Genomic DNA, 27,310 nt, shown 5'->3' on the forward strand with positions numbered 1-27,310 from the left:
TGGTGGCTCATGCCTGTAGTCCCATCTACTCGGGAGGCTGAGGCAGGAGGATCGCTTGAGCCCAGGAGATTGAGGTTGCTGTGAGCTAGGCTGATGCCACAGCACTCACTCTTGCCTGGGCAACAAAGCGAGACTCTGTCTCAAAAAAAAAAAAAAAAAGAATTCAAAAATATGAATGCCAAGAGTAAGGTTTCAAAGTATATAGCTGTTTGCCATTTATAGGGAAAACATTGTGCAAATTTTTAAATTACCACAAAATGCTAGGAGATATAAAATTCTTTCTGCTTTGCAATAAGTCATAATGGGTGATTATTTAATCTAAAAAGCTTAATGGCAGGAATAATTTTATTGCTAAAATCTAAAAGTGAAGAGTCCTACGTATGCATATTCCACATTGGTGCAGCTGGCTGTTCATTATTCAGAGTATATACTACCAACCCAATGGTATCGTGCTGGATATGCTTAGCATCAAGGCTGGAGTAAAGATCCACTACTGGTTCAAATGCACCCAGCATACAGTAGATTCGAACAAGCAGCAATTTGAATTGAGCATTGGAAGGGCTATGGGTTAATCCTTCTTCCAGCAAAGTCAGGGCCTGCCACACAGCAGTCTCGTCACCTAGAACCAAAATACAGCATTATCCACTGCAAATGGAGGTTTCTTTACAAACAAAATCTTATTGACATCATCACCTCCCTTAACTATTTTATAAATGAGTTTAGATGACAGAGAACAAATTTTAGATATACAACTATAACCAAAATAGAGAATTTCCCTAACTAACAGTCTCTCTCAACAGTTAAGTCAGTTATTAAATACGCCTTCTGCAAAACTAATTGTAAGTGGCCAGGTCATATGGGGGCAAGTTATAGAATCTCACAGAATTACAAAGAGATGAACTCTGAAAGAGCACTGGAGTCCACCAACTTTTCCCATGCAAGATTTTTTCTGTGAGACCCCAGAGATAGATGTTCTCTATAGACATCTTTTTTTTCCCTCAAATGTAGCTCTACCAACAGAGTGTCAAATGGGATATTTCTAAAAAATTGTTGGCCAGGTGCGGTGGCTCACACCTATTATCCTAGCACTCTGGGAGGCCGAAGCGGGAGGATCCCTAAAGGTAAGGAGTTCGAAACCAGCCTGAGCAAGAGCAAGACCCCATCTCTACTAAAAATAGAAAGAAATTAATTGGCCATCTTAAAATATATAGAAAAATTTAGCTGGGCATGGTGGCGCATGGCTGTAGTCCCAGCTACTCGGGAGGCTGAGGCAGCAGGATTGCTTGAGCCCAGGAGTTGAGCTTGCTGTGAACTAGGCTGACACCATGGCACTCTAGCTTGGGCAACAGAGTGAGACTCTGTCTCAAAAAAATAAATATATAAATAAATAAAAATTGCTGATTAATAATCAAACTAAAATGATACACATTTTTGAACTACCAAATTTCAAAAGGTTACATACATCAACAGTCTTTTTCTTTTTTTCAAAAAAAAAAGAGTCAAAGAAACAGATTGACAATTACAGAGATTAGATCTTTATAAGAAGTCTAAAAAATAGGTTGCACTTCTTTCCGAACTATTAAACCAATATGTATGAAGATACTTATTATTTTTTTACTTTATAAATTTTTTTTTTTTTTGAGACAGTCTCACTCTGTTGCCTCGGCTAGAGTGCCTGGCATCAGCCTAGCTCACGGCATCCTCAAACTCCTGGGCTCAAGCGATCCTCCTGCCTCAGCCTCAGAGTAACTGGAACTACAGGTAAGTGCCACCATGCCTGGCTAATATATATATATACACACACACACATACATATTTTAGTTGTCCAGCTAATTTCTTTCTACTTTTCAGTAGAGATGGGGTCTCGCTCTTGCTCAGGTTGGTCTCAAACCCCTGAGCTCAAATGATCCTCCCTCCTCAGCTTCCCAGAGTACTAGGATTATAGACGTGAGCCACCATGCCCGGCCTTATTTTATGAAATTTTATAATAACTATGCAAATTCTCCATCAAATCAAAGTGCATCGAGGGTTGATGAGTTCTTTTGAGACATACTTTTTCTAACTAAATTTTATAGTATAGGCATAACAACATAACATCTTTTACTCTCTGTTTTAAATTAGCAGCATAATCACAAATACCTTTCTGCATTTCTGAGTAATGCATAAGTACCTAAAGTTAATTTTTTTTACCCAAAACTGCTAATAAGAGAAAATGTCAGGAGAAAGACCCCCGCAAAAAAGGCAATCCCATTTGCTTAAGCATCCCTCTCTTCCTCAGTAACTCATAATGCTTCCTTTACCATGTATTATACTTTTGTCTTAAATGAACTACTCAGAACTGTATTCCAAAAAGAATGCATTCTCCTGCATATAAAATTTTTAAAGTCAATAAAAGGGGCTATTCGGTTCCATAGCCTATACATCTATTTATGAATCAGTTTCATTATACTTGAAGTGTTATAGCTTTATAATAGGTTTTTTATAGTCATCACTCATTATTCAGAAACAGTAAAAAACAGAACAAATATCTATTGATTTAAGATTACCCTGATCACAGGGAGGGGGATAAATTGGAGACTTGGGTTCTTCTAGAAGCAACCTGGAAAAAGGGAAAGGAAGAAACTCCTAAAAGTATAAATCAAATTAATGGATTACATAATTAATCTAAGGAAAGGACATAGTATTTACAATTAAAAGTTCAATTGAAATCACTGCTGCTTACCTGTTTCTCTCCATATATCAATAAGCACATGGACAGCAAGGAGACAGTAATAGTCAGAAAATTGTAATTCTGTTTTCAAACAGGATTTCCCTATGGGGGGAAAATCATATGAATTTTAACATTTGTTCAGCTATTACTGCCACAAAGAAGTTTTTTAAAGCAGAAAAGTGACAGGAAGGAGAAGGGGAAAAGGAAAAGAAATTAAGAATAAGATTTTAAAAACACCTATATATATATATATATATATATATATATATATATATATATATATATATATATATATGTAGCCATGAATCAAAAGGGTTCAGAACCAAATGAGACCACAGTCAGCTGGAACCAAAGTTAACGTTCCAGAGCAGACGCAGTATCCATGATGGTCCCAAAGGAAGAGCAATAGATTTGGAAGGAGGTTTTAGGTGAAGAAAAGAACATAAGCCAAGTGCCATGTATAAATAAATAAATATTATGCTCCTTACTTCATCTAGTTTTTTAGAATATAGTTAGACAATTCAGATTTTTATCACATATATCCAGCAAAAGCCAGGCCAATCTGAAGATCATCTACTTCTAAACTAAATATCTTACAATCTACAATATTCCTTTTGTTCACTAACACAGTCTATATATTATTAATAAGACTATTAAGGCCTATGAGCAGAAAAATGTGACAATTATAATAAACTATGCAACTTACAAACTATGCCCAAATACAATAAAGACTAAGCTCATCCAATCAGGAAGTAATATGGATTACTGGAAACTGACTACAATTATTTAACTCAAAGCTTAAGAAAGGCTTTTCATCACACTGCTTGGATGGTCTTCCCACTTGACAAAATATTCTCCTTACCAAACACATTGAAACAGGATGCTAAGGGTGTCTTAAAAACTGACTTCTAAGTCTTAGCCGATAAGGGAACTACTGTACATTTGGAATGGTTGCTCACCAAACTCCAGTCCATGCTGGTATCTTAATATCAGTTCTCTGACCACACTCAATTTCTGACTTTTATCCATGGTGTGATACAAGCCAAGTAACCTTGTCAGCTGCATCACACACAGATGTTGCTGCAGAGCTCTGATGTCAGCAGGTAGTGCCAGCTTATCTTCTGTTGGTGTTGACAAAGGAACAACTCCAAGTAACTGATTAATAAACTGTAAAGTGGAGGAAAAAAGAGCATAGGTCTCAAAACACAAATCTTCCATAATTAACAGAAATTGATCTGGTCTAGAAAAAGACAATCAAGGAACAAAAAATTAAAATTCCTTTAGTATATCATTTGCTATTTACCCAAATAGCTAAAAACAAAAATATCTGTGACAGGCTGGGCACAGTGCCTCACACCTATAATTCTAGCACTCTGAGAGGCTGAGGTAGGAAGGATAACTTGAGTTCAGGTGCTCGAGACCAGCCTAAGCAAGGATGAAACCCTATATCTACAAAAAATAGAAAATTAGTTGGGCGTGGTGGTGTGTGCCTGTGGTCCCAGCTACTCGGAAGCTGAGGCAGGAGGACTGCTTAAATTCAGGAGTTTCAGGTTGCTGTTAGCTGGTTGATACCATAGCACTCTAGTCTGGGTGACGAAGCAGGACTGTCTCAAAAAAATAAGTCTGTGATAGCATATAATGCTGGTGAGGCTCCAGTGAAACCAGCACACTTGTTCATTGCTGATCAAAACTCTTTTTGTGGCTGGGCGTGGTGGCTCACGCCTGTAATCCTAGCACTCTGGGAAGCCTAGGCGGGCGGATTGCTCGAGGTCAGGAGTTCAAAACCAGCCTAAACAAGAGCGAGACGCCGTCTCTACTATAAATAGAAAGAAATTAATCAGCCAACTAATATATATAGAAAAAATTAGCTGGGCATGGTGGCGCATGCCTGTAGTCCCAGCTACTTGGGAGGCTGAGGCAGCAGGATTGCTGGAGTCCAGGAGTTAGAGGTTGCTGTGAGCTAGGCTGACGCCATGGCACTCATTCTAACCTGGGCAACAAAGCGAGGCTCTGTCTCAAAAACAAAACAAAACAAAACTTTTTGTCAATACCATGTACTATAGGCACTGAAAGATTTTAAAATTTGTGAAAATGTTTCATAAAGTATAGCATACTAACAAAATACCCACTGTGGTAATGAAAACATTTTATCAGAAAGACTGTGCTGTGAGCGAGGCTGATGCCATGGCACTCACTCTAGTCTGGGCAACAAAGCGAGACTCTGTCTCAAAAAAACAAACAAACAAACAAAAAACGAATGACTGTAGAAGAGCAAATTGCCAAAAATCTGTAAAAATGTAAAAACCTTCAATTATCTTGATACACAAAATAAATTCTTAAAGGGAAGTTTATATATTGAAAGAAATGATTATCTCATGTCAGTGACCTTAAATTTTAATTAAACTTTCCTTTTTGAGATAATTACAGATTCACACTCAGGTATAAGAAATAACACAAAGAGATCCCATAAGACCATTCATCCAATTTCTCCCAATGGTAACATCTTGCCTTAAAGTGTTAATTATTTATATATGGTTAAGAATTAAAAAGAAAAAAAAAAGCAGTTTCAGGTATATGTTGATTAAACACATGCATATTTTCACTCACTTATAAAATCCTTTAAGATCTATACGGAACAAACCCACAAAGATCAAGAATATGTGAAGAAGCTAGGCTCACATTTGTATAATCTAGCACTCTGGGAGGCAGAGGCAGGAAGATCGCTTGAGCTCAGGAGTTCCAGAGTACCCTGAACAAGAGTAAGACCCCGTGTCTCTACTAAAACTAGAAATATTAGCAAGGTGACATGGCATGAGCCTGTAACCCCAGCTACTTAGGACGCTGAGGCAAGAAGATAGCTTGAGCCCAGGAGTTTAAGGTTGCAGATGAGGTAAGATGACACCACTGCACTCTACCCAGGGCAACAGAGCAAGACTCTGTGTCAAAAAAAAAAAAGTTGGCCAGGCGCGGTGGCTCACGCCTGTAATCCTAGCTCTCTGGGAGGCTGAGGCGGGCAGATCACTCAAGGTCAGGAGTTCGAAACCAGCCTGAGCAAGAGTGAGACCCCGTCTCTACTGAAAATAAAGAAATTAATTGGCTGACTAAAAATATAGAGGAAAAAAATTAGCGAGGCATGGTGGTACATGCCTGTAGCCTCAGCTACTCGGGAGGCTGAGGCAGTAGGATCCCTTGAGCCCAGGAGTTTGAGGTTACTGTGAGCTAGGTTGATGTTATGGTACTCTAGCCCGGGCAACAGAGTGAGATTTTGACTCAAAAAAAAAAAAAAAAAAAAAAAAAGATGCAGTCACCAAAACACAAGGAAAAAAACACACTAGTCATCTCCACTGTGCTCCCAGTGTGCTCCGGTCATTTCACATGGAGAAGACAGAAGGCATTCTAAGAGAACAGATTGTGACGAGAGACTCTGTGACAAAAAGACTTCCAACCTTCACTAATTACAGAGTTGTTTATGAGTAAAGTAGAACAAAGTCACCAACCTTCTTTATACATGCCACTATTTTCCTTGGTGCTCTATCCCACCTCAGGCACACGATTCTTCCAATGGATAGAGTACTCCAAATGCCCATTACCAAGGATACACTGGGTTAAGCACTAAAAACTTTTCATGTGGAATGGGGTAAGAAGTTCCCAATGATGGGTGAGCAATCTGACCCAATACATGTTGCTGTGGATAAGGAATCTAAAAATATGGTTCTCCATCCTAATATATAACTGATTTTACATTGATTCATTCACATGTAAAACTCCCAATGCATGACAACCCAGTACAATCTGGTAGCCTGGATTGGATCCCACAACAGAAAAAGAACATTAATGGAAAAACTGGGGAACTCCAAATAAAGTTTAGACGCTGATACGCATGTATGTACCAATGTTAGTTTCTTAGCTTGAAGAATGTACCATGGTAATTTAAGATGTTAACATTAGGGGAAGTTGATTAAAGTGTACCTGATAATTCTCTGTACTATCTTTAAAACTTTCTTCTGTAAATCTAAAAATATTCAAAAATAAAGCTTATTTTTTAAAAACTTTTTTCAGTATTAGAATGCTTCAGCAGGCATAAATCATGGTTTGAAACGATTAGTGATTAACTGTTATAGTTTTCAGTATATTAAAGAAAAGAGAGCCCACCAGAGTCCATCAAAATGTAATTCTTTGTGCTGCAATGGACCTCGTTAAGAGGATGCAAGGACCAGCTACAGACTAAGAGAAAATATCTGAAAACACATATCTGACAAAGGACTTGTATCTAGAATATATAAAGAACTCTCAAAAGTCAACAGCAAGGCCGAGTGTGGTGGCTCACGCTTGTAAGGTCAGGAGTTCAAAACCAGCCTGAGCAAGAGCAAGACCCCGTCTCTACTATAAATAGAAAGATATTAATTGGCCAACTAATATATATAGAAAAAATTAGCCGGGCATGCTAGTGCATGCCTGTAGTCCCGCTACTCAGGAGGCTGAAGCAGGAGGATGGCTTGAGCCCAGGAGTCTGAGGTTGCTGTGAGCTAAGCTGATGCCACAGCACTCTAGTCCATGCAAGAGTGAGACTCTCTCTCAAAAAAAAAAAAAAAAAAAAAATCAACAGCAAAAAGCAAATCAATTAAAAAATGAGCAAAAGATACAGAGAGGCATTTCACTGAAGAGGATATACAGATGGCAAATACACACATGAAGTATTACACACCTATCAGAATGGCTAAAACAAAAATAGGGACAACACCAAATGCTGGTAAGGATACAGAAAAACTGGATCACTCATATACTGCTTGTGGGAATTTAAAATGGGAAACAGTTTGGCCATTTCATAAAAAACTAAACATACAGCTACCCTAAGATCCAACAATTGCACTACTGGGTATTTCTCCCAGAATAATAAAGACTTACCTTCACACAATAAACCTGCACACAAATGTTCATAGCAGCTTTATCTGTAATAGCGAAAAAGTGGAAACACCCAGATGTTCTACCACAAGTGATTGGTTAAAGAAATCATGGTACAGTCACACCATAGAATACTATTTGAAAATAAAAAGAAATGAACTGGCTAGGGACGGTGGCTCATGCCTGTAATCCTAGCACTCTAGTAGTGCCAAGTTGGGTGATCATTTGAGCTCAGGAGTTTGAGACCAGCCTAAGCAGGAGCAAGACCCCATCTCTACTAAAAAAGAAAAAAATTAGCTGGACAACTAAAAATACATAAAAATTAACCGGGCATGGTGGTGCATGCCTATAGTCCCAGCTACTCGGGAGGCGGAGGCAGAAGGATTGCTTGGGCCCAGGAGTTTCAGGTTGCTGTGAGCTAGGCTGACGCCACGGCACTCACTCTAGCCTGGGCAACAAAGCGAGACTTTGTCTCAAAAAAAAAAAAAAAAAAAAACACCAAAAAACAAAAAAAAGAAAGAAAAAGAAAAAGAAAAAGAAATGAACTGATACATGCAACAACATGGATGACTCTCCAGGGAATTATGCTCAGTGAAAACAGATGATTTCAAAGGTTACACATAGAAATGGATGGAAAACAGTAGTCTTTGCCTGGAGACAGAGATACAGGAGGGAAGGTGCAGGGAGATGGTTATGGGTATAAAAGCATAGTACTTGGGCTGGGCTCAGTGGTGCACAGCTGTTGTCCCACCTACTCGGGAGGCTGAGGCAGGAGGATCGCTTGAGCCCAGGAGTCTGAGGTTGCTGTGAGCTGTGATGATACCACTGCATTCTAGCTGGGGTAACAGAGTAAGACTCTGTCTCAAAAAAAAAAAAAAAAAAAGGATAGTATGTGGCATTCTGGTGGTGAGACTGTTCTGTATCTTGACTATGGTGGTAGTCACATGAATCTGTGCACTACATACTGCACTAAATATACACATGCCACACACAAATGAGATGAGTGCATGTAAAACTGGTGAAATCTGAATAAGATCAGTAGATTGTATCAGTATCCGTTTCCTAATTATAATATTATACAACAGCTATGCAAGATAAAACTGGAGCTATCACAGCCAGCCAATAGGAAAAAAAAAAGAAAAAACTGGAGCTAAATGGAGGAAGGGTATATGTGATCTGTTTATTTTCTTCCAACTGTAGGTAAATCTACAATTATCTCAAAATAAAATGTACAAAAAAAGAGAATCCAATCATCTGTCAGGGATTTACTCCCACTATGGCTTAACATAAGAAATCATGCCTTTACCCTGCAATATTCTGGAAAAAAAAAAAAAAAGCAAAAAGGAAATTATGCCTTCATTGTAACTTAGCTTGACAAGGCAATTATCATGGTATCTTGTGTTCATCACTTTCACACATTTTAGAAAAGAAACTCAATCACTTAACCTCCATGTTTCAATAAAAAGAAGCACCCCTGAAGAATTTTTAACGATGTAGTACTTACTTTCGTACACTGTGCAGCAGGCAAAAGGTCAACAAACACCTTAAGGTCTGTAAAACAACAAGGTTTATCCCCAAACTTTTTAAAATACTGGAACATTAATTCTTCTGGATCACCTAAGACAGGAAAAAAACTCATTAAATTATTCAGGAGCTGAATCAATTTATAATTTAAGTTAGAGATCTAACATGAAACATTTATTTCAATTAAAATTTTGCTTAAATGAGAATGAAGGCTGGAAGATGGCTTGCCAGTTTTAAAATCTGGCTCAGTGACTCATGTCTGTAATCAGAGCACTACGGGAGGCAGCGGTGGGAGGATCGCCAGATGCCATGAGTTTGAGACCAGCCCAGGTATCATAGCAAGACCCCACACTTCTACCAAAAAAAAAAAAAAAAATTGGTCTGGCATGGTGAAGCACACCTGTACTCCCAGCTGCTCATAAGGCTGAGGTGGGAGGATCACTTGAGCCCAAGAATTTTTAATACAAATTTTAAAAATAAAATGAAGCTACAAATTGGGAGAATTATTGTCTTAAATTTAACAAAAATGTAGGTACAGGCCGGGCGCGGTGGCTCACGCCTGTAATCCTAGCACTCTGGGAGGCCGAGGCCGGCGGATTGCTCAAGGTCAGGAGTTCAAAACCAGCCTGAGTGAGACCCCGTCTCTACCATAAAAATAGAAAGAAATTAATTGGCCAACTAATATATATAATATAAAAATCAGCCGGGCATGGTGGCTCGTGCCTGTAGTCCCAGCTACTCGGGAGGCTGAGGCAGGAGGATCGCTTGAGCCCAGGAGTCTGAGGTTGCTGTGAGCGAGGCTGACGCCACGGCACTCACTCTAGCCTGGGCAAGAAAGCGAGACTCTGTCTCAAAAAAAAAAAAATGTAGGTACAATTAAAACAATAAGCTAATTCTTAATATGAATCACTGCTTTTGGGGGCAGGGGATGATTTTTCCAACAAAATGTGAACTATTATGACATCCTTCACTTATTATGTAATAGATCATAAAAAAGTATTTTATGAAAACATCTAAAAGCTTCACCAAATTTCTAGAAGGCTTCTCTCAATGCTTTACTATCCACATCAGTTTTCTCCCATCTTGTCATTATCTTTATAAATTTTCTCTTCAGTTGTGAATTGCTATAATTCTGCCATATTGTCTTTTGTCCATAGTTTTGTGAATACTTAGAACAGATTTTTAAAAAACCTTTCATCCACTTCATTAAACTTTTGCAAACTGACAATTTTACTTTGAAATTGATTTTTACTTTACTGTTGGGTCAGCAAGAGAATATCTGACAAGGACTCCAATAAAATAGAAATGTTAATGTTAAGCCAAGTTGAGTATATGATTGATGTCTAATTTTATAAGTTATCCATTCATTAGAAGTATTTTCAGCTTATGAAGATGTCTGCTTCCCAAACATGACTTTGTCACTGTAGGCTTCAGATAACAAATACTTCATTTAGGTACTGAGGGCATCCCTCATGGATCCGAAATATCATATGGTTCCTTACCCAGTTTATACTCATCATTACAACCTTGATTTCGTAAACGCCTAATCAGCTCCAGTTTAGCTAGATGTGGTCCTCGGAGATGGCGAGAACTTTTAGATTCTTCTGTTATCCGATCTTCTATAAACTTTACAGCTTCTTCTGTGGAATAATGTACTTCCCCTTCTAAAGAACTGGGTATAAACACATGAAAAAGGCCTTTTATTGCCTCTATTGTCCCTCCCAAAACTTAAAGTCAAGCCAAATTGATTTTAAAAACAAACTAGAGCTAGCTCTTGGGAGGCCGAGGCGGGCGGATTGCTCAAGGTCAGGAGTTCAAAACCAGCCAGAGCAAGAGCGAGACCCCGTCTCTACTATAAATAGAAAGAAATTAATTGGCCAACTGATATATATATAAAAAAAATTAGCCGGGCATGGTGGCGCATGCCTGTAGTCCCAGCTACTCGGGAGGCTGAGGCAGAAGGATCGCTCGAGTCCAGGAGTTTGAGGTTGCTGTGAGCTAGGCTGACGCCACGGCACTCACTCTAGCCTGGGCAACAAACCGAGACTCTGTCTCAAAAAAAAAAAAAAAACAAACTAGAGGCCGGGCGCCGTGGCTCACGCCTGTAATCTTAGCACTCTGGGAGGCTGAGGTGGGCGGATTGCTCAAGGTCAGGAGTTCAAAACCAGCCTGAGCAAGAGCGAGACCCCATCTCTACTATAAATAGAAAGAAATTAATTATATATATAGAAATAAAAGAAATATATTAGTTGGCCAACTAATATATATATATATATATAAAAATTAGCCAGACATGGTGTCACATGCCTATAGTCCCAGCTACTAGGGAGGCTGAGGCAGAAGGATTACTTGAGCCCAGGAGTTTGAGGTTGCTGTGAGCTAGGCTGATGCCACGGCACTCACTCTAGCCTGGGCAACAAAGCGAGACTGTCTCAAAAAAAAAAAGAAAAACCACTTTGAGATTATTAAACAATACAAATGGGAATAAAAGAGAACTATGAGGCCGGGCGCGGTGGCTCACGCCTGTAATCCTAGCTCTCTGGGAGGCCGAGGCGGGCGGATTGCTTGAGGTCAGATGTTCGAAACCAGCCTGAGCAAGAGTGAGACCCCGTCTCTACTATAAATAGAAAGAAATTAATTGGCCAAATAATATATATAGAAAAAATTAGCCGGGCATGGTGGCGCATGCCTGTAGTCCCAGCAACTTGGGAGGCTGAGGCAGAAGGATCGCTTGAGCCCAGGAGTTTGAGGTTGCTGTGAGCTAGGCTGATGCCATGGCACTCATTCTAGCCTGGGCAACAAAGCGAGACTCTGTCTCAAAAAAAAAAAAAAAAAAAAAAAAAGAGAACTATGAGCATATTCCAACCGAAAACATAAGATTACTCCCAGTTTTGACATGATTAATACATGACTAACCACCTCTACTTCTTTCTTTAAAAAAAAGAAAAACGGACAATTTTGTATATACAAAAAATTGTCAATGGCCAGACTTTGTAGCTCATGCCTGTAATCCCACCACTTTGAGAGGCTGAGAGGTACGAGGATCACTTGAGACAAGGAGTTCAAGACTAGCCTGGGCAATACAGCAAGACCCAATCTCTACAAAAAAAAAAAAAATTAGCTGGGTGTAGTGGCGTGCACCTGTAACTTGAGAGTCTGAGACAGGAAGATGGCTTGAGCACAGGAGTTGAAGGTTACAGTGATCTATGATCATGCCACTGTACTCTAGCCTGAATGACAGAGTGAGTCCCTGTATCTCTTAAAATAAAAAAATTGCCCAGGCCGGGCGCGGTGGCTCATGCCTGTAATCCTAGCACTCTGGGAGGCCCAGGCGGGTGGATTGCTCGAGGTCAGGAGTTTGAAACCAGCCTGAGCAAGAGCGAGACCCCGTCTCTACTATAAATAGAAAGAAATTAATTGGCCAACTAATACTTATAGAAAAAAAAATTAGCCGGGCATGGTGGCGCATGCCTGTAGTCCCAGCTACTGGGGAGGCTGAGGCAGCAGGATTGCTTGAGCCCAGGAGTTTGAGGTTGCTGTGAGCTAGGCTGACACCATGGCACTCATTCTAGCCTGGGCAACAAAGTGAGACTGTCTCAAAAAAAAAAAAAAAAAAAAAAAATTGCCCAATAAAAATATCAGTAAATTTTATTTTATTGCTTGAAGAATGAAAGCTGAGAAAAATGAGATAACTTAATCCTGAAGTAGGCTACTCCTAAAGTATAAGTTCGTAATTGTTATCTTAAATTTTACTCCTGAATTTGTTTTTTTAAAAGATCCCATTTATGTTTATAGTAATATTGTCTTACAGTACCCCCAACAAAGGACAAAAGAAAAAAAAGGAAATTCGCAAAAATCCAAGTATCATCAATAGAAGAAGTTAAATGAATTATGATACATCTCTAAAATATAGTACTTTTAAGCCACTAAAAAGAATGAATAACAATTATGTTAGCATACAGACAGAAATAAATCTAAAGGAAAAGACACCAAACTGTTATCAGAGTTATTTTGGGGCCGGGCGCGGTGGCTCACACCTGTAATCCTAGCTCTCTGGGAGGCTGAGGCGGGCAGATCACTCAAGGTCAGGAGTTCGAAACCAGCCTGAGCAAGAGGGAGACCCTGTCTCTACTATAAATAGAAAGAAATTAATCGGCCAACTAAAAGTATACAGAAAAATTAGCCAGGCATGGTGGTACATGCCTGTAGTCCCAGCTACTCAAGAGGCTGAGGCAGGAGGATTGCTTGAGCCCAGGAGTTTGAAGTTGCTGTGAGCTAGGCTGAAGCAACGGCACTCTAGCCCGGGTAACAGAGTGAGACTCTGTCTCAAAAAAAGAAAAAAAAAAAAAGTTAGTTAAAGAATGTCAGTGATGTTGTATATTAGAAACAAATCAATAAAACTACAAGTCACTGGCTAGTTTCCCTTACAAAAAAAAAAAGATTTTAATAATAAACATGTATATTTTATAATTAAAAAATAGGAAAAAATCTTACTTTTAAAGGAGTACATTATTATAAATAATGAAAAAGAATTCAATTGGCTTACAATGAAATTATTTTGCTACAACATATTCAAAAGCGCCATCGTAATTCAGGAAAGACGACAACTTACTGTTCACCTTCAGCAGGAGGAGTCCAGGCCTCTTCAATTAGTCGAAAGACAGAATCGAAATAAGTCAGATAGAACTGCCAGTCATCTGAGCTAAAATCAGATTGAATGATGCACAGAGGATTAAACCCAAATTGTGACAAATACACCTTAGGAACCATGGTATTCAACTTCTGTTCTATAACAAGTTATATTTTAGGATGTACTAGGAGTGGGCCACCCCTCCCTCTCTGGGTTTTCTCTGTAGCCCTGAAAGGGCATTTTCTGAGGCATTTTCAAACTCTTAAGAAGAGACTACTCTTTACTTTAATAGAGTGACAAGATCTAGAAAACTAATATTCTTAACAGAAACCTCCCCACATAATCACTTCCTAAATGAGGAGGTTGAGGAGAGTGCTGTAGAAAGGAAGTCTCTCTTTTAGGCCAATACTGAATTTAATAAATTAATGATTTCCAGCATTCATTCTCAAGACCTAACTAATATTCAGTACCATGGTCACTGAGAAAATAAAGTAACATTATATCTCTTTATTAAAAGATGGAGGCTCCTAGAAAACTTTAAAAAACATCCAGGATACAACTACTAATAGAATACTTTATGTGCAGAAATCTCAAAATGCACAGACACAAACAAAAACTCAACAGTAAGGCCTTAAAGCCTCACTACAATCTCAGGGTAAAAAGAAGCATCTACTCACTTTTTCAGTAAGAGGCGCCGGGAAAGAGCATTGCACTCTGGCCACCTGCTCAGCTTCTTGTACATAGCCATGCATTTATTTTCTCGACTCTGAATCTCACTTGTCAACTTCTCTACAATTAAAAGATATAAAAGTTGGTAAACTGCTTTCATTTTACTAAAAAACCAGAACAACGGCCAACCACAAGCAGCAAAATGTCACATTTTCTTACTGACTTCCTTAAAAAATGGGACCATTATTACATACAATCTGCTATTTTATTTAAGATTTTTTTTTTTCAGACAGAGTCTCACTCTGTTGCCCCAGCTAGAGTGCAATGGCATCAACCTAGCTCACAGTAACCTTAAACTCCTGGGCTCAAGCAATCCTCCTGCCTCAGTCTCCCGAGTAGCTGGGACTACAAGCATGTGCCACCATGCCTAGCTAATATTTTCTATATATTTTTAGTTGGCCAATTAATTTATTTCTATTTTTAGTAGAGACAGGGTCTCCCTCTTGCTCAGGCTGGTTTCGAACACCTGACCTTGAGCGATCCTCCTGCCTCAGCCTCCCATAGTGCTAGGATTACAGGTGTGAGCCACCACACCTGGCCTATTAAAGATTATTTTGCTGAAAAGAAAAATAGAGGATATTTCTGCTACTAAATTTCTATAATCACTTTCTCTGTAAAATACAATAATCCAGAATGTATTGGTTGAGGATCTAGTACACAGAATATACTTATAAAACTCCAACAGGTGGCTTGGCACAGTGGCTCATGCCTATAATCCTAGCACTCTGGGAGGCCAAGGCGGGAGGATCACTTGAGATCAGGAGTTTAAGACCAGCCTGGGTAACAGAGCGACACTCCATCTCTACAAAATATTAGCCAGTCATGGTGACATGCACCTGTAGTCCTAGCTACTTCGCAGGCCAGGAATTAAAGCCTACAGTGAGCTGTAATCACGCCACTGTACTCTATCCTGGAAGACAGAGTGAGATTCTGTCTCGAAAAAAAGAAAAACTTTAAAGAAAAAAAAATTTTTAAATAAAAACATCGTGCTAACTGAATAAGATTACTCTATGAGCCAGTACATTTTCATCTGTGATTTAAGAAAAAAAGAAAGGGGCTGGGTGCGGTGGCTCACGCCTGTAATCCTGACACTCTGGGATGTCAAGGCGGGTGGATTGCTCAAGGTCAGGAGTTTGAAACCAGCCTGAGCAAGAGCCAGACCTCTCTCTACTAAAAATAGAAAGAAATTAATTGAGCAACTCAAAATATATAGAAAAATGAGCCGGGCATGGTGGCACATGCCTGTAGTCCCAGCTACTCGGGAGGCTGAGGCAGGAGGATCGCTTGAGTCCAGAAGTTTGAGGTTGCTGTGAGCTAGGCTAATGCCACGATACTCTAGCCAGGGCAACAGAGTGAGACTCCATCTCAAAAAAAAAAAAAAAAAGGAAAGGAAAGGAGGGAAGATACATCTTAAGAAGAATATAAAGGATAAGTAACTGGAGGAAACCTAGAGGAATATAGGGTATGGAGATCTGGGGCATAATCTTTCACATTCCTTAAATTTTCTGAATCTACTATTTTCAATTAAAAATATTTTTTAAAGTAAATTTATAGTATACAGAAAAGTCTGGAAGAAAATAAAAATGATGACAAGCAATTTATGTCTTTATATCTTTATGTTTCTTTATCAGAAAATTTCCTCTCATCACCAGAAAATGAAGAAAAAAGAAATTTTCCATACAAACATTAAGAAAGCTTTAAAGTTACCTCCTAATTTCCCTCTGATAACATCCAAGGCTTCCTGGTACTTTCCTAAACGTTCCAGGATCATATAATAAAGTTCAACCTTACAGAAAAAAATAAGACATACAACCATTGAAGCTTCTCAATAATAAAGAGGTAGTCATTTTTATGTTTTTAAAAGTTATTTAATAGTAAAGAACATTATGATCAAATGAGATAAAACTGACAATAAGAAGTAGATAACAGTGTTTCATGTGTATACATCTCAGCCTAGAATATTTGCTAGAAATAGCTCAGTGTTCATTATACTTAAGCTGGGGGCTTTCAAAGCTTCACATTTACAACACTGAGGCCCCAGCTATCAAGCTGGAGTAAAACAACAGTTCATAATATTATAACATAATATTGTAGCACTATCAAAATCATGAAAACACAAAAATAGGGCTTGAATTACTCACTTCAGCCTCAGCTTCTATCTTGTCCTCTTTCACCATTTTTTCTACCATTCTCTCAGCAAGGGGCAGAAACATTGTTTTTGAGAGGTTTTCATCCTGTGCAGATATAGACTAGAGGCGGAAACATAAATGTTTCATTCTAACTTCTCCCCTGCTTGCACTATTTATATTAACATAGGGACCATTACTGTGACTCTGGAACATAATTTATCAATCCACTATGTCAGATCAGACCTAATCTGAATTGTCAAGAGGGTACATTAGAGAGGGATCTGCCTTATAAGAGATTTCTCTACTAAAGTTTCATCATCCCATGCATTCTTAAAATACTAAGCTTCCATAATATGATCTAATTTTTAAATAGGTTATTCATATATTTTTCATAAAATATGTAAAGAGGGAGCATGCCTATTTTGTTTATTATACATAAAGCATATCATCAGGTATTTAAAGAAAGCTTTCAGATCTTTGAGATGTTCACATATTAGAAAGGAAATGCCAATTCCTTCCACATACACAGCACAGTTTACTAGTAGCTACAGTTGCCTTAAATTGGTAATTAAAATGCATGATATTAAAAATGTTTATACTGCCAGATTCTGCTCAGAACTCACTTAACCCTTGTAAACAACCTTTGAAGGTATATGTTATGCTTATTTTATAGACAAAGGAACTAAGATTAAGAGATTCCCCTTCCCCCAAAGCTCTCCAAGACATGTGGTAAGGCCAGTATATGAAGGCAGACCTGTCTGACCCCAGAACATCTCTTCCTAATCACTACGTCTTAACTCCTTGCTCCCCAGCCTCTCCTATGCAGAATCTTACTTTGGTCCTTAAAGCAATTCTGGGAGATAAATATCTCCATTCTGCAAAAGAGCAAACTCAGGCTCAGAAATGAGAAGTGATAAAACAAGGCCACCCAGGTCAATGACCTCTACACTAATCAACAGTATTGTCTTTAAGAAAAACCTCAATTTGAAAAATAACCTAGTAATGTACCTAAGATTCAAGGGAAATACAGTCTATGTTGCATACAAATAAACTGATAGATTAACTCATAAAAAATACCAAAATCCCCACCTTAACAAGTCAATTGACTATGTAAATTCCTGGTTTGACACATGCTGCAACACACTACCCAAATGTTCAGAAGATACGCTAAGGACAATGACATAAAAATAAAAACAAACTTCAATACCATTCTGAATGCCATACTCACTTGCATAATTAAGCTCATCACAGACCAAAAGTAGTAAGGGTTTTTAGGGACAATCTTATATAGAGCCATGCCAGCCTGAAAGATAGAAAATCATAAATATTTAATATAAAAAACACCATACAATGGGTAATTAATGATCTAGATAAGCTGACAAGTTTCCTAGGACAACAGCAACACATTTACAGCAACACACTACACACACTTGTAGTCCTAGCTACTCAGGAGGCTGAAGCTTGAGCCCAGGAGTTGGAGACTACAGTGAGCTCTGATCATAGCCTTCCAGCCTGGGCGACAGAGAAAGAAAGATCCTGTCTCTTTAAAAAACAAAAAATAAAACAAACAAACAAACAAAACAATAAAAGGGCCGAAAGCAGTAGCTAACACCTATAATCCTAGCACTCTGGGAGGCCAAGGCGGGTGGATCATTTGAGCTCAGGAGTTCAAGACCAGCCTGAGCAAGAGCAAGACCCCACCTCCACCAAAATAGAAAAAATTAGCCAGGCATAGTGGCGCATGCCTGTAGTCCTAGCTACTTGGGAGGCTGAGGCAGGAGGATCACTTGAGCCCCAGAGTTTGAGGTTGCTGTGAGCTAGGCTGAGGCCATGGCACTCTAGCCCGGGCAATAGAATGAGACTCTATTTCAAAAAAAAAAAAAAAAAAAGGAAAAAAGAAAAACCAACCATATTAAGGAACTATGCTAGACATAATGGCTCATGCCTATAATCCCAGCTATTTGGGAGGCGGAGGCTGAGGCTGAGGCTGAGGCTGGGGGAGCACTTAAGGCCAGGAGTTCAAGATTAGCCTGGCCAACATTATGAGACCATGTCTCATATTAGTGAAAATGTTTAAAAGTTAAAAAACTATATTAAGGAGGTATAATTGTTAAACCACATCAAAGGAATTATTTCCAAAAAGCAAGATGCAAAACTGTATATATTGTATCTCTGGCAACAGGTAAAACTAAGCTATACAAAAAAGAAAACTAGCTTTATGTTCAAGTAGTAGATTTTTTTTTCCTTTTCTCAAAATTTACCTTAATATTGCTATTGCACAAACTTGTCCTTTTTGTTATTTGATACATACATATTGTTTATATATGTATAAAGGTTGATTTTTAAGGAGAAAATATTTGTATTAATATAATATCTTCCATCCTGCCTGATTTATCTATTGTTATATTTCAGGTAAAGAATATGATAAAATAAAAACCCTCATAAGAAACTTTGCCTTCAAAAGACATTATACTGACAAACAAGCCATTTCTTTAACAAATTAGCTTTTATCACAACTGTTTATAGTTGTTAATAGTGCAGGTTTCATTTCTCTGGGGTATCATCTTTACTCACCCTAGTCCATATGAGACTTCTTCACATGTATACAAAGAACACTTACAACAGATAAGCTGCCTCAGGGAAAAACACACAACAACAACAAACAAGCATCCCAGGCAATGGGGATTTTTCCCCTGGTAGATTAAAAAAATCTCAGCAGGCTATCAACAATTAAAATTTACAAATTAGATTGAAATTTTAAAATTACTCCTCTACAGTGTGTACATTTTTTGTTCTGAGATTTCTGCCCGTTTTCTGAAAATTTAGCAGCAATTTTACAAGGGGACAATTTGAAGCAGATTTACCAGAACCGAACAAAACACACTACCAAGCCACAAAAGCAGACCATCAACTTTTTCCCAAATTAAACGCTTAAAGAACTTGAATGATGATTCACTTTAAACCCATATGGAAAATAATTCTCCACACACAAATACATAAATTCAATTCTACATAAACATACTCTAGTGCAGTTAAATCACATTAAAGAGACTTTTATCTCCAATAGCAAATCCCACAGCCCAGTGAGTTTGGGGATCAAATTACCTGTTGCATTTTCTTGTATTCACCCACTCTGGCATAGGCCATGAAAAGGTGAGAGTGATACTCCTCACTATTGGGAACTTTCTTCACAGCTGCCTCATAAAGTTTTGTAACTAACTCCGCTAAGATAAAGAGAAATAAGATTTACATTACATTTCAATAATTAAAGAAAATCCTAACAACATTTAATTTTCTTCCTATTTGGCAGAAACAGATGTCTGCTATCATTAAGGAATAAGCATTTGTTTTATCTCATGTGATCATCACTCTTCCCTTGGTTAGGTGTTGTTCGGATGAAGCATGAAATAGGTCAGGCCTCCTCATCATATTTACAACATGCATGTGTTTTAACAAGTTGTCCAGGAAAAAATAAAAAAATGATAAAAAAATTGAGAATACAACATCATGCCTATATGATCTGGCTTTATTTAGTTTCCTTCCTAACTTTTGCCAAATCAACGTAATCCCTAAATAATTAGATATAATACCCCAACTCTTAGGTTTTATCTTTTGTAAGAATTAGAAACAACATTAAGCTATAAAATAACATTTTCTGCCCACCAGATTGGCAAAAATGTTAAAGGTTAAGAATAGTGTAGACAAGAGTGTGGAGCCATCAAAAAGCAGAAACTGCTAGGATATTGAGAAAACAAGATGACATTATCTTTCTTTATCTTGAAGCTAAATACACCCTGTGATCGAACAATTACACTACTAGACTGCAGTGTAGCTGCCCAACAAAATATTTGGTGGCAGTAAAAATGAATTAACTACAGCCACTAGTATATCATATGAAAAATTCAAGTCATAGAATACATACAGTACAAATTCACTTATATGAAGTTCAAAACTAAGCAAAACTAATAATGTTTAAGTTAGAGAAAAAATTTGATAAATATTTTTTAAAAAGCAAGAGAATGGTCTACGGCCATACCACCCTGAATGTGCCAAAAAAGCAAAAAAAAAGCAATACAATGAAAAATATTCAGGATAACAAGTTCCTCTTGGGAAGTAAAAGGGAAACTAAGATTCATGAGGTATAGATGCACAGGAAGCCCTCCTAATATTGATAATGCATTATTTCTTACATTGGATGATAGGTTCATGAGTGTTAATTATTACACAAAAAATTTACTAATATGTTACATAAAATATATTCTTTCATAATATGTATTATGAAAAAATATGTATTATTTTAAAATAAAATATTTAAGAAATCAATAATGAAAATCTTTACAGATGAAATCATAAGACTATCTAGAATACACTCTGAAATAATCCGGCAGGAGGAGGAGTGTAGACAAAATAAAATTGGCTATGTCTTAATAACTGCTATAGGTGGGTAATTGGAACAATGGAATTTACTATACTCTTCTATTTTTGTCTATGTTTGAAATTTTCTATACTAAAAAGTGAAAATAAGGGTAAGGCCTCTATTTAGCTAATCACAATATCATAACAAATTCACTTTAATCTTCATTCCAATTCAAGGATACTAATACACGTAAACTACCCTTTCTGTCTACAGTCTTCACAAACCACTGCTAATGCATTATACTGCCTGCTGCCTCCATTCAAATCATGAATGGCAAGTAAATCAGACAAACCTAACTAAAAAACTCAATTAGGCCGGGCGCGGTGGCTCACGCCTGTAATCCTAGCTCTCTGGGAGGCCGAGGCGGGTGGATTGCTCAAGGTCAGGAGTTCAAAACCAGCCTGAGCAAGAGCGACACCCCGTCTCTACTATAAATAGAAAGAAATTAATTGGCCAACTGATATATATATATATAAAATTAGCCGGGCATGGTGGCGCATGCCTATAGTCCCAGCTACTCGGGAGGCTGAGGCAGAAGGATCGCTTGAGCCCAGGAGTTTGAGGTTGCTGTGAGCTAGGCTGACGCCACGGTACTCACTCTAGCCTGGGCAACAAAGTGAGACTCTGTCTCAAAAAAAAAAAAAAAAAAAAAATTCAATTAGAGGCCGGGCACAGTGGCTCATGCCTGTAATCCTAGCACTCTGGGAGGCCTAGGTGGGCGGATTGCTCGGGGTCAGGAGTTCAAAACCAGCCTGAGCAAGAGCGAGACCCCCTCTCTACTATAAATAAAAAGAAATTAATTGGCCAACTAATATATATAGAAAAAATTAGACGAGCATGGTGGTGCATGCCTGTAGTCCCAGCTACTTGAGAGACTGAGGCAGCAGGATCGCTTGAGCCCAGGAGTTTGAGGTTGCTGTGAGCTAGGCTGACGCCACAGCACTCACTCTAGCCTGAGCAACAAAGCGAGACTCTGCCTGGGAAAAAAAAAAAACTCAATTAGAAATATCCAAAAACTTTAGCTCAGGTTGAAAAACAATGAAAAGAAAGAATCGTACGGCGATGCATCTCCCGGTAAAGAATAGTCAATGCCTGCAGTGAGTTGTCATCTGTGGGTTCAAGGGCTGCCACCTCCTGTGCCAATGTGAAGGCTTCCTCTTGCTTTCCAGTTCTCTGCAAACCAATGGCCTTTAAAACCTGATAGAAAGGAAAGAAAAATCAGTTTTCAAAAGGACCAGAAAGGCTGGGCATGGTGGCTCACACCTGTAATCCTAACACTCTGGGAGGCCGAGAGAGTGGATTGTTTGAGCTCAGGAGTTCGAGATCAGCCTGAGCAAGAGCAAGACCCCATCTCTACTAAAAACAGAAAGAAATTAATTGGCCAACTAAAAATATATATAAAAAATTAGCCAGGCATGGTGGTGCACGCCTGTAGTCCCAGCTACTTGGGAGGCTGAGGCAGGAGGATTGCTTTAGCCCAGGAGTTTGAGGTTCCTGTGAGGTAGGCTAAAACCATGGCACTCTAGCCTGGGAAACAGAGTGAGATTGTGTCTCAAAAAAAAAAAAAAGAACCCTGTAAAAATAAAACATTAATAACATCCAAAGAAATAAACAGCTAGCTTTTAATTAAATACTATATATGGCATGTAAATGATCAGGAAACTAAATAGTCTACAAAGTACTCTGAAAAAAACACAAACTCAATAAGGAGATTAAACATCCCTCCCCTTTAAAGTTAAGAATTACCAATATAGGCCCGGCGCAGTGGCTCAAGCCTGTAATCCTAGCACTCTGGGAGACTGAGGCAGGCAGACTGCTCGAGGTCAAGAGTTCGAAACCAGCCTGAGTAAGAGCGAGACCCCGTCTCTACTATAAATAGAAAGAAATTAATTGACCAACTAATATATATATAGAAAAAATTGTAGTCCCAACTACTCAGGAGGCTGAGGCAGCAGGATTGCTTGAGCTCAAGAGATTCAGGTTGCTGTGAGCTAGGCTGATGCCACGGCACTCTCTAGCCTGGGCAACAAAGCGAGACTCTGTCTCAAAATAAATAAATAAATATTATAAATATAACCCACCAAATATAACTCAACAGCAAAAGAATTTACCTTAGCACAATGAAGATCCTTATGTTTCTTCAACAGTTTATCTGCTTGCTGAATTGCCATTTTATTATTACCATTATCAAGATAATCTATGAAAAAAGAAATTATACAATAGTTATTATTTCTTCATCAACACATATGAAAAATGCACATACTAGTATCAGATATTTCAGAAAGTACTTTAAGTTGCTATTAAAAACATCATGGCGGGGCCAGGTGCAGTGGCTCACGCCTGTAATCCTAGCACTCTGGGAGGCTGAGGCGGGTGGATAGCTCAAGGTCAGGAGTTCGAAACCAGCCTGAGCAAGAGGGAGACCCCCGTCTCTACTAAAAATAGGAAGAAATTAATTGGCCAACTAAAAATATATAGAAAAAATTAGCTGGGCATGGTGGCACAGGCCTGTAGTTCCAGCTACTCGGAGAATGAGGCAGGAGGATGGCCTGAGCCCAGGAGTTTGAAAAGGTTGCTGTGAGCTAGGTTGATGCCACAAAAAAAAAAAAAAAAAGCCATCCCGGCGCCCAGGTGTGGTGGCTCATGCCTATAATCCTAGCACTCTGGGAGGCCAAGGTGGGCGGATCCTATGAGCTCAGGAGTTCGAGACCAGCCTGAGCCACAGTGAGACCCTGTCTCTACTAAAAAAAATAGAAAGAAATTAGCTGGACGACTAAAAAAACAAACAAAAATATATATATATTTATAAAATTAGCCAAGCATGGTGGCACATGTCTGTAGTCCCAGCTACTTTGGAGGCTGGGGCACAGGAGCATCGCCTGAGCCCAGGAGTTTGAGGTTGCTGTGAACTAGGCTGATGCCAAGGCACTCTAGCGAGGGCAACAGAGACTCTGTCTCAAATAAATAAACAAACAAACAAATAAATAAAACATCATGGACCTGATTTTGACTCTAAATGGCTAGGATGGTCCAGAATACAATCTTTTTATTTTTTTTTGAGATAGAGTCTCACTCTGTTGCCCTGGCTAGAGTGCTGTGGCATCAGTTTAGCTCACAGCAAGCTCAAACTCCTAGGCTTAGGCGATCTTCCTCTGTCTCGGCGCCTGGCCTTAATTTTTTATATACATATATATTTTTTAGTTGCCCAGCTAATTTCTATTTTTTTTTTTTTTTTAGTAGAGACAGAGTCTCACTCTTGCTCAGCCTGGTAGAATAATTTCATTTATTCTAATAATTTCATTTATTCTAACTAATTACATTTGTATCATTATCTCTCATCCAAAAGCAATATAATCAGGTTACATTAGTCCTTAATGAAGATTCTAGACAATACATATTTAGATGACAGATGACATTAATACTTTTTTTTTTGAGACAGAGTCTGGCTTTGTTGCCCAGGCTAGAGTGAGTGCCATGGCATCAGCCTAGCTCACAGCAACCTCAAACTCCTGGGCTCAAGCAATCCTGCTGCTTCAGCCTCCCGAGTAGCTGGGACTACAGGCATGCGCCACCATGCCCAGCTAATTTTTTCTATATATATTAGTTGGCCAATTAATTTCTTTCTATTTATAGTAGAGACGGGGTCTAGCTCTTGCTTAGGCTGGTTTCGAACTCCTGACCTCGAGCTATCCACCCACCTCAGCCTCCCAGAGTGCTAGGATTACAGGCGTGAGCAACTGCACCCAGCCTAAATCCACTAATTTTCCATAGATAAAAGTATTAATGTAGGCTGGGCGCGGTGCCTCACACCTGTAATCCTAGCACTCTGGGAGGCTGAGGTGGGTGGATAGCTCGAGGTCAGGAGTTCGAAACCAGCCTGAGCAAGAGCTAGACCCCATCTGTACTAAAAATAGAAAGAAATTAATTGGCCAACTCAAAATATATAGAAAAAATGAGCTGGGCATGGTGGCGCATGCGTGTAGTCCCAGCTACTCGGGAGGCTGAGGCAGAAGGATTGCTTGAGCCTAGGAGTTTGAGGTTGCTGTGAGCTAGGCTGACACCACGGCACTCTAGCCTGGGCAACAAAGCAAGACTCTGTCTCAAAAAAAAAAAAAGAAAAGAAAAAGAAAATGGATTTAGTCACTAAAACTTAAAATATTTGAAAAGTTAAAATAAATGTAGTAATTTCAGAACAGAAAATCAAATAACACATGTTCTCACCTGTAAGTAGGAGTTAAGCTATGGGGAACCCATGGTCATATAGAGTGGAATAACACACACTGGAGACTACAAAGGTAGGAGGGTAGAAGAAAGGTGAGGGATGAAAATTACCTATTGGGTACAATGTACACTACTCAGGTAATGCGTACACTAAAGCCCAGACCTCAGACTATACAATATATCCATTTAACAAAACTGTACCTGTCCCCTTTTAATAGATTGAAATAAAGAAATAAAATAAAAATAAAGAGGCCGGGCGCAGTGGCTTGGCCGGGCGCGGTGGCTCACGCCTGTAATCCTAGCACTCTGGGAGGCCGAGGCGGGCAGATTGCTCGAGGTCAGGAGTTCAAAACCAGCCTGAGCAAGAGCAAGACCCCGTCTCTACTATAAATAGAAAGAAATTAATTGGCCAACTAATATATATATATAAATTAGCCGGGCATGGTGGCGCATGCCTGTAGTCCCAGCTACTCGGGAGGCTGAGGCAGAAGGATTGCTTGAGCCCAGGAGTTTGAGGTTGCTGTGAGCAAGGCTGAGGCCACGGCACTCACTCTAGCCTAGGCAACAAAGTGAGACTCTGTCTCAGAAAAGAAAAAAAATAAATAAAAATAAAGAACCCTTTCTAATATTCAAGCTTCAATTCTATCAAGTGGACTGTGTTCCTTCAATAAAAAAATATCTAATGAGTGCTTACTTTGCCACAGAGTTAAGTATAATTTGTTGAAGAAGAAAATAAGAGAGGGTTTTACCCATAAGAATGGGGGGTAGGGATTGAAGTTCAACAATATCAGGAGTGAGCAGAGATGTAGGGAAAACAGCACTTTCAAACACTGGTTAAAATAGAGACTAGCACTCACTTTGAAGAAGGACTCACTTCTAGGTTTCCTAAAGGTATGTATCCATTCCACAAAAAATTTTCCTACATCACATGATGTTTGATATACCTATACATCATGAAAGGAAATTAACATAGCTATCACCTCACATACTTTTTGTATGTGGTAAGAGCATGTAAAATCTTCTCTGTAAATTTTCAGTATATGGCACTTTTTTTTTTTTTTTTTTTTTTTTGAGACAGAGTCACGCTTTGTTGACCAGGCTAGAGTTGAGTGCCATAGCGTCAGCCTAGCTCACAGCAACCTCAAACTGCTGGGCTCAAGTGATCCTGCTGCCTCAGCCTCCTGAGTAGCTGGGACTACAGGCATGCACCACCATGCTCGGCTAAGTTTTTCTATATCCATCAGTTGGCCAATTAATTTCTTTCTATTTATAGTAGAGAAGGGGTCTCGCTCTTGCTCAGGCTGGTTTCGAAGTCCTGACCTCGAGCAATCCGCCAGTCTCGGCTTCCCAGCGCGCTAGGATTACCGGCGTGAGCCACCACACCCGGCCTATAGCACATTATTAACTAAAGTCCTTAAGCTGTACATTAGATCTATAAACTTACTCATCCTACATAACTGCAAGTTTGTATACTTTGACCTATATCTCCCCATTTTTTCCCCTCTCCTAAGCCCTGGTAACCCCTGTTTCTACAGTTTCTATATATTCCACTCTTTTTAGAGTCCACATACAGTGACATAATGCAATATTTTTCTTTCTGTGTCTGGCTTATTTCACCTAACATAATGACCTTCAGGTTCATCCATATTGTTGCCAATGGCAGTATCTCCTTCTTTCTGAAGGCTCAATAATATTCCATTGTACATAAGTATCACAATTTCTCTATCCATTTATCCATCAACGGACAATCAGGCTATTTCCATGTCTTTGCTATTGTGAAGAATGCTGCAATGAACATAGGAGTACTATAGATACCTCAACAAGGTGCTGATGTAATATCGTTTGAATAATTACCCAGCAGAGAGGCTGTTGGGTCAGATGGTAGTTTCATTTTTAATTTTTTTCTTTTTGTTGAGAAAGGGTCTCACTCTGCCACCCAGGCTGAAGTGCAGTGCCATAATCACAATTCACTGCAACCTCAAACTTCTGGGATCCAGTGATCCTCTTACTTCAGCCTCCAGAGTAGCCAGGACTATAGGCGTGCGTCA

General features: G+C 38.9%; 1 protein-coding gene across 1 annotated transcript in view; it reads right to left on the minus strand.

The window, feature by feature from the left end:
* NAA25 (N-alpha-acetyltransferase 25, NatB auxiliary subunit) overlaps positions 1-27,310 on the minus strand; it is a 65,415-nt gene that overhangs the window by 27,190 nt on the left and 10,915 nt on the right. The window contains exons 2-14 of the mRNA XM_075996569.1: positions 23,153-23,238; positions 22,100-22,238; positions 19,730-19,848; positions 17,853-17,927; positions 16,637-16,744; positions 16,203-16,281; positions 14,444-14,555; positions 13,749-13,838; positions 10,639-10,808; positions 9,117-9,229; positions 3,670-3,877; positions 2,723-2,812; positions 439-619 (exon numbers count right to left, since the gene is read on the minus strand). Coding sequence (XP_075852684.1) covers positions 439-619; positions 2,723-2,812; positions 3,670-3,877; positions 9,117-9,229; positions 10,639-10,808; positions 13,749-13,838; positions 14,444-14,555; positions 16,203-16,281; positions 16,637-16,744; positions 17,853-17,927; positions 19,730-19,848; positions 22,100-22,238; positions 23,153-23,238 — 1,570 coding nt within the window. The remainder of the gene's footprint in view (positions 1-438; positions 620-2,722; positions 2,813-3,669; positions 3,878-9,116; positions 9,230-10,638; positions 10,809-13,748; positions 13,839-14,443; positions 14,556-16,202; positions 16,282-16,636; positions 16,745-17,852; positions 17,928-19,729; positions 19,849-22,099; positions 22,239-23,152; positions 23,239-27,310) is intronic.

This window comes from Microcebus murinus, chromosome 22, assembly GCF_040939455.1.
Source record: "Microcebus murinus isolate Inina chromosome 22, M.murinus_Inina_mat1.0, whole genome shotgun sequence".
NCBI classification, from domain to species: Eukaryota; Metazoa; Chordata; class Mammalia; order Primates; family Cheirogaleidae; genus Microcebus; species Microcebus murinus.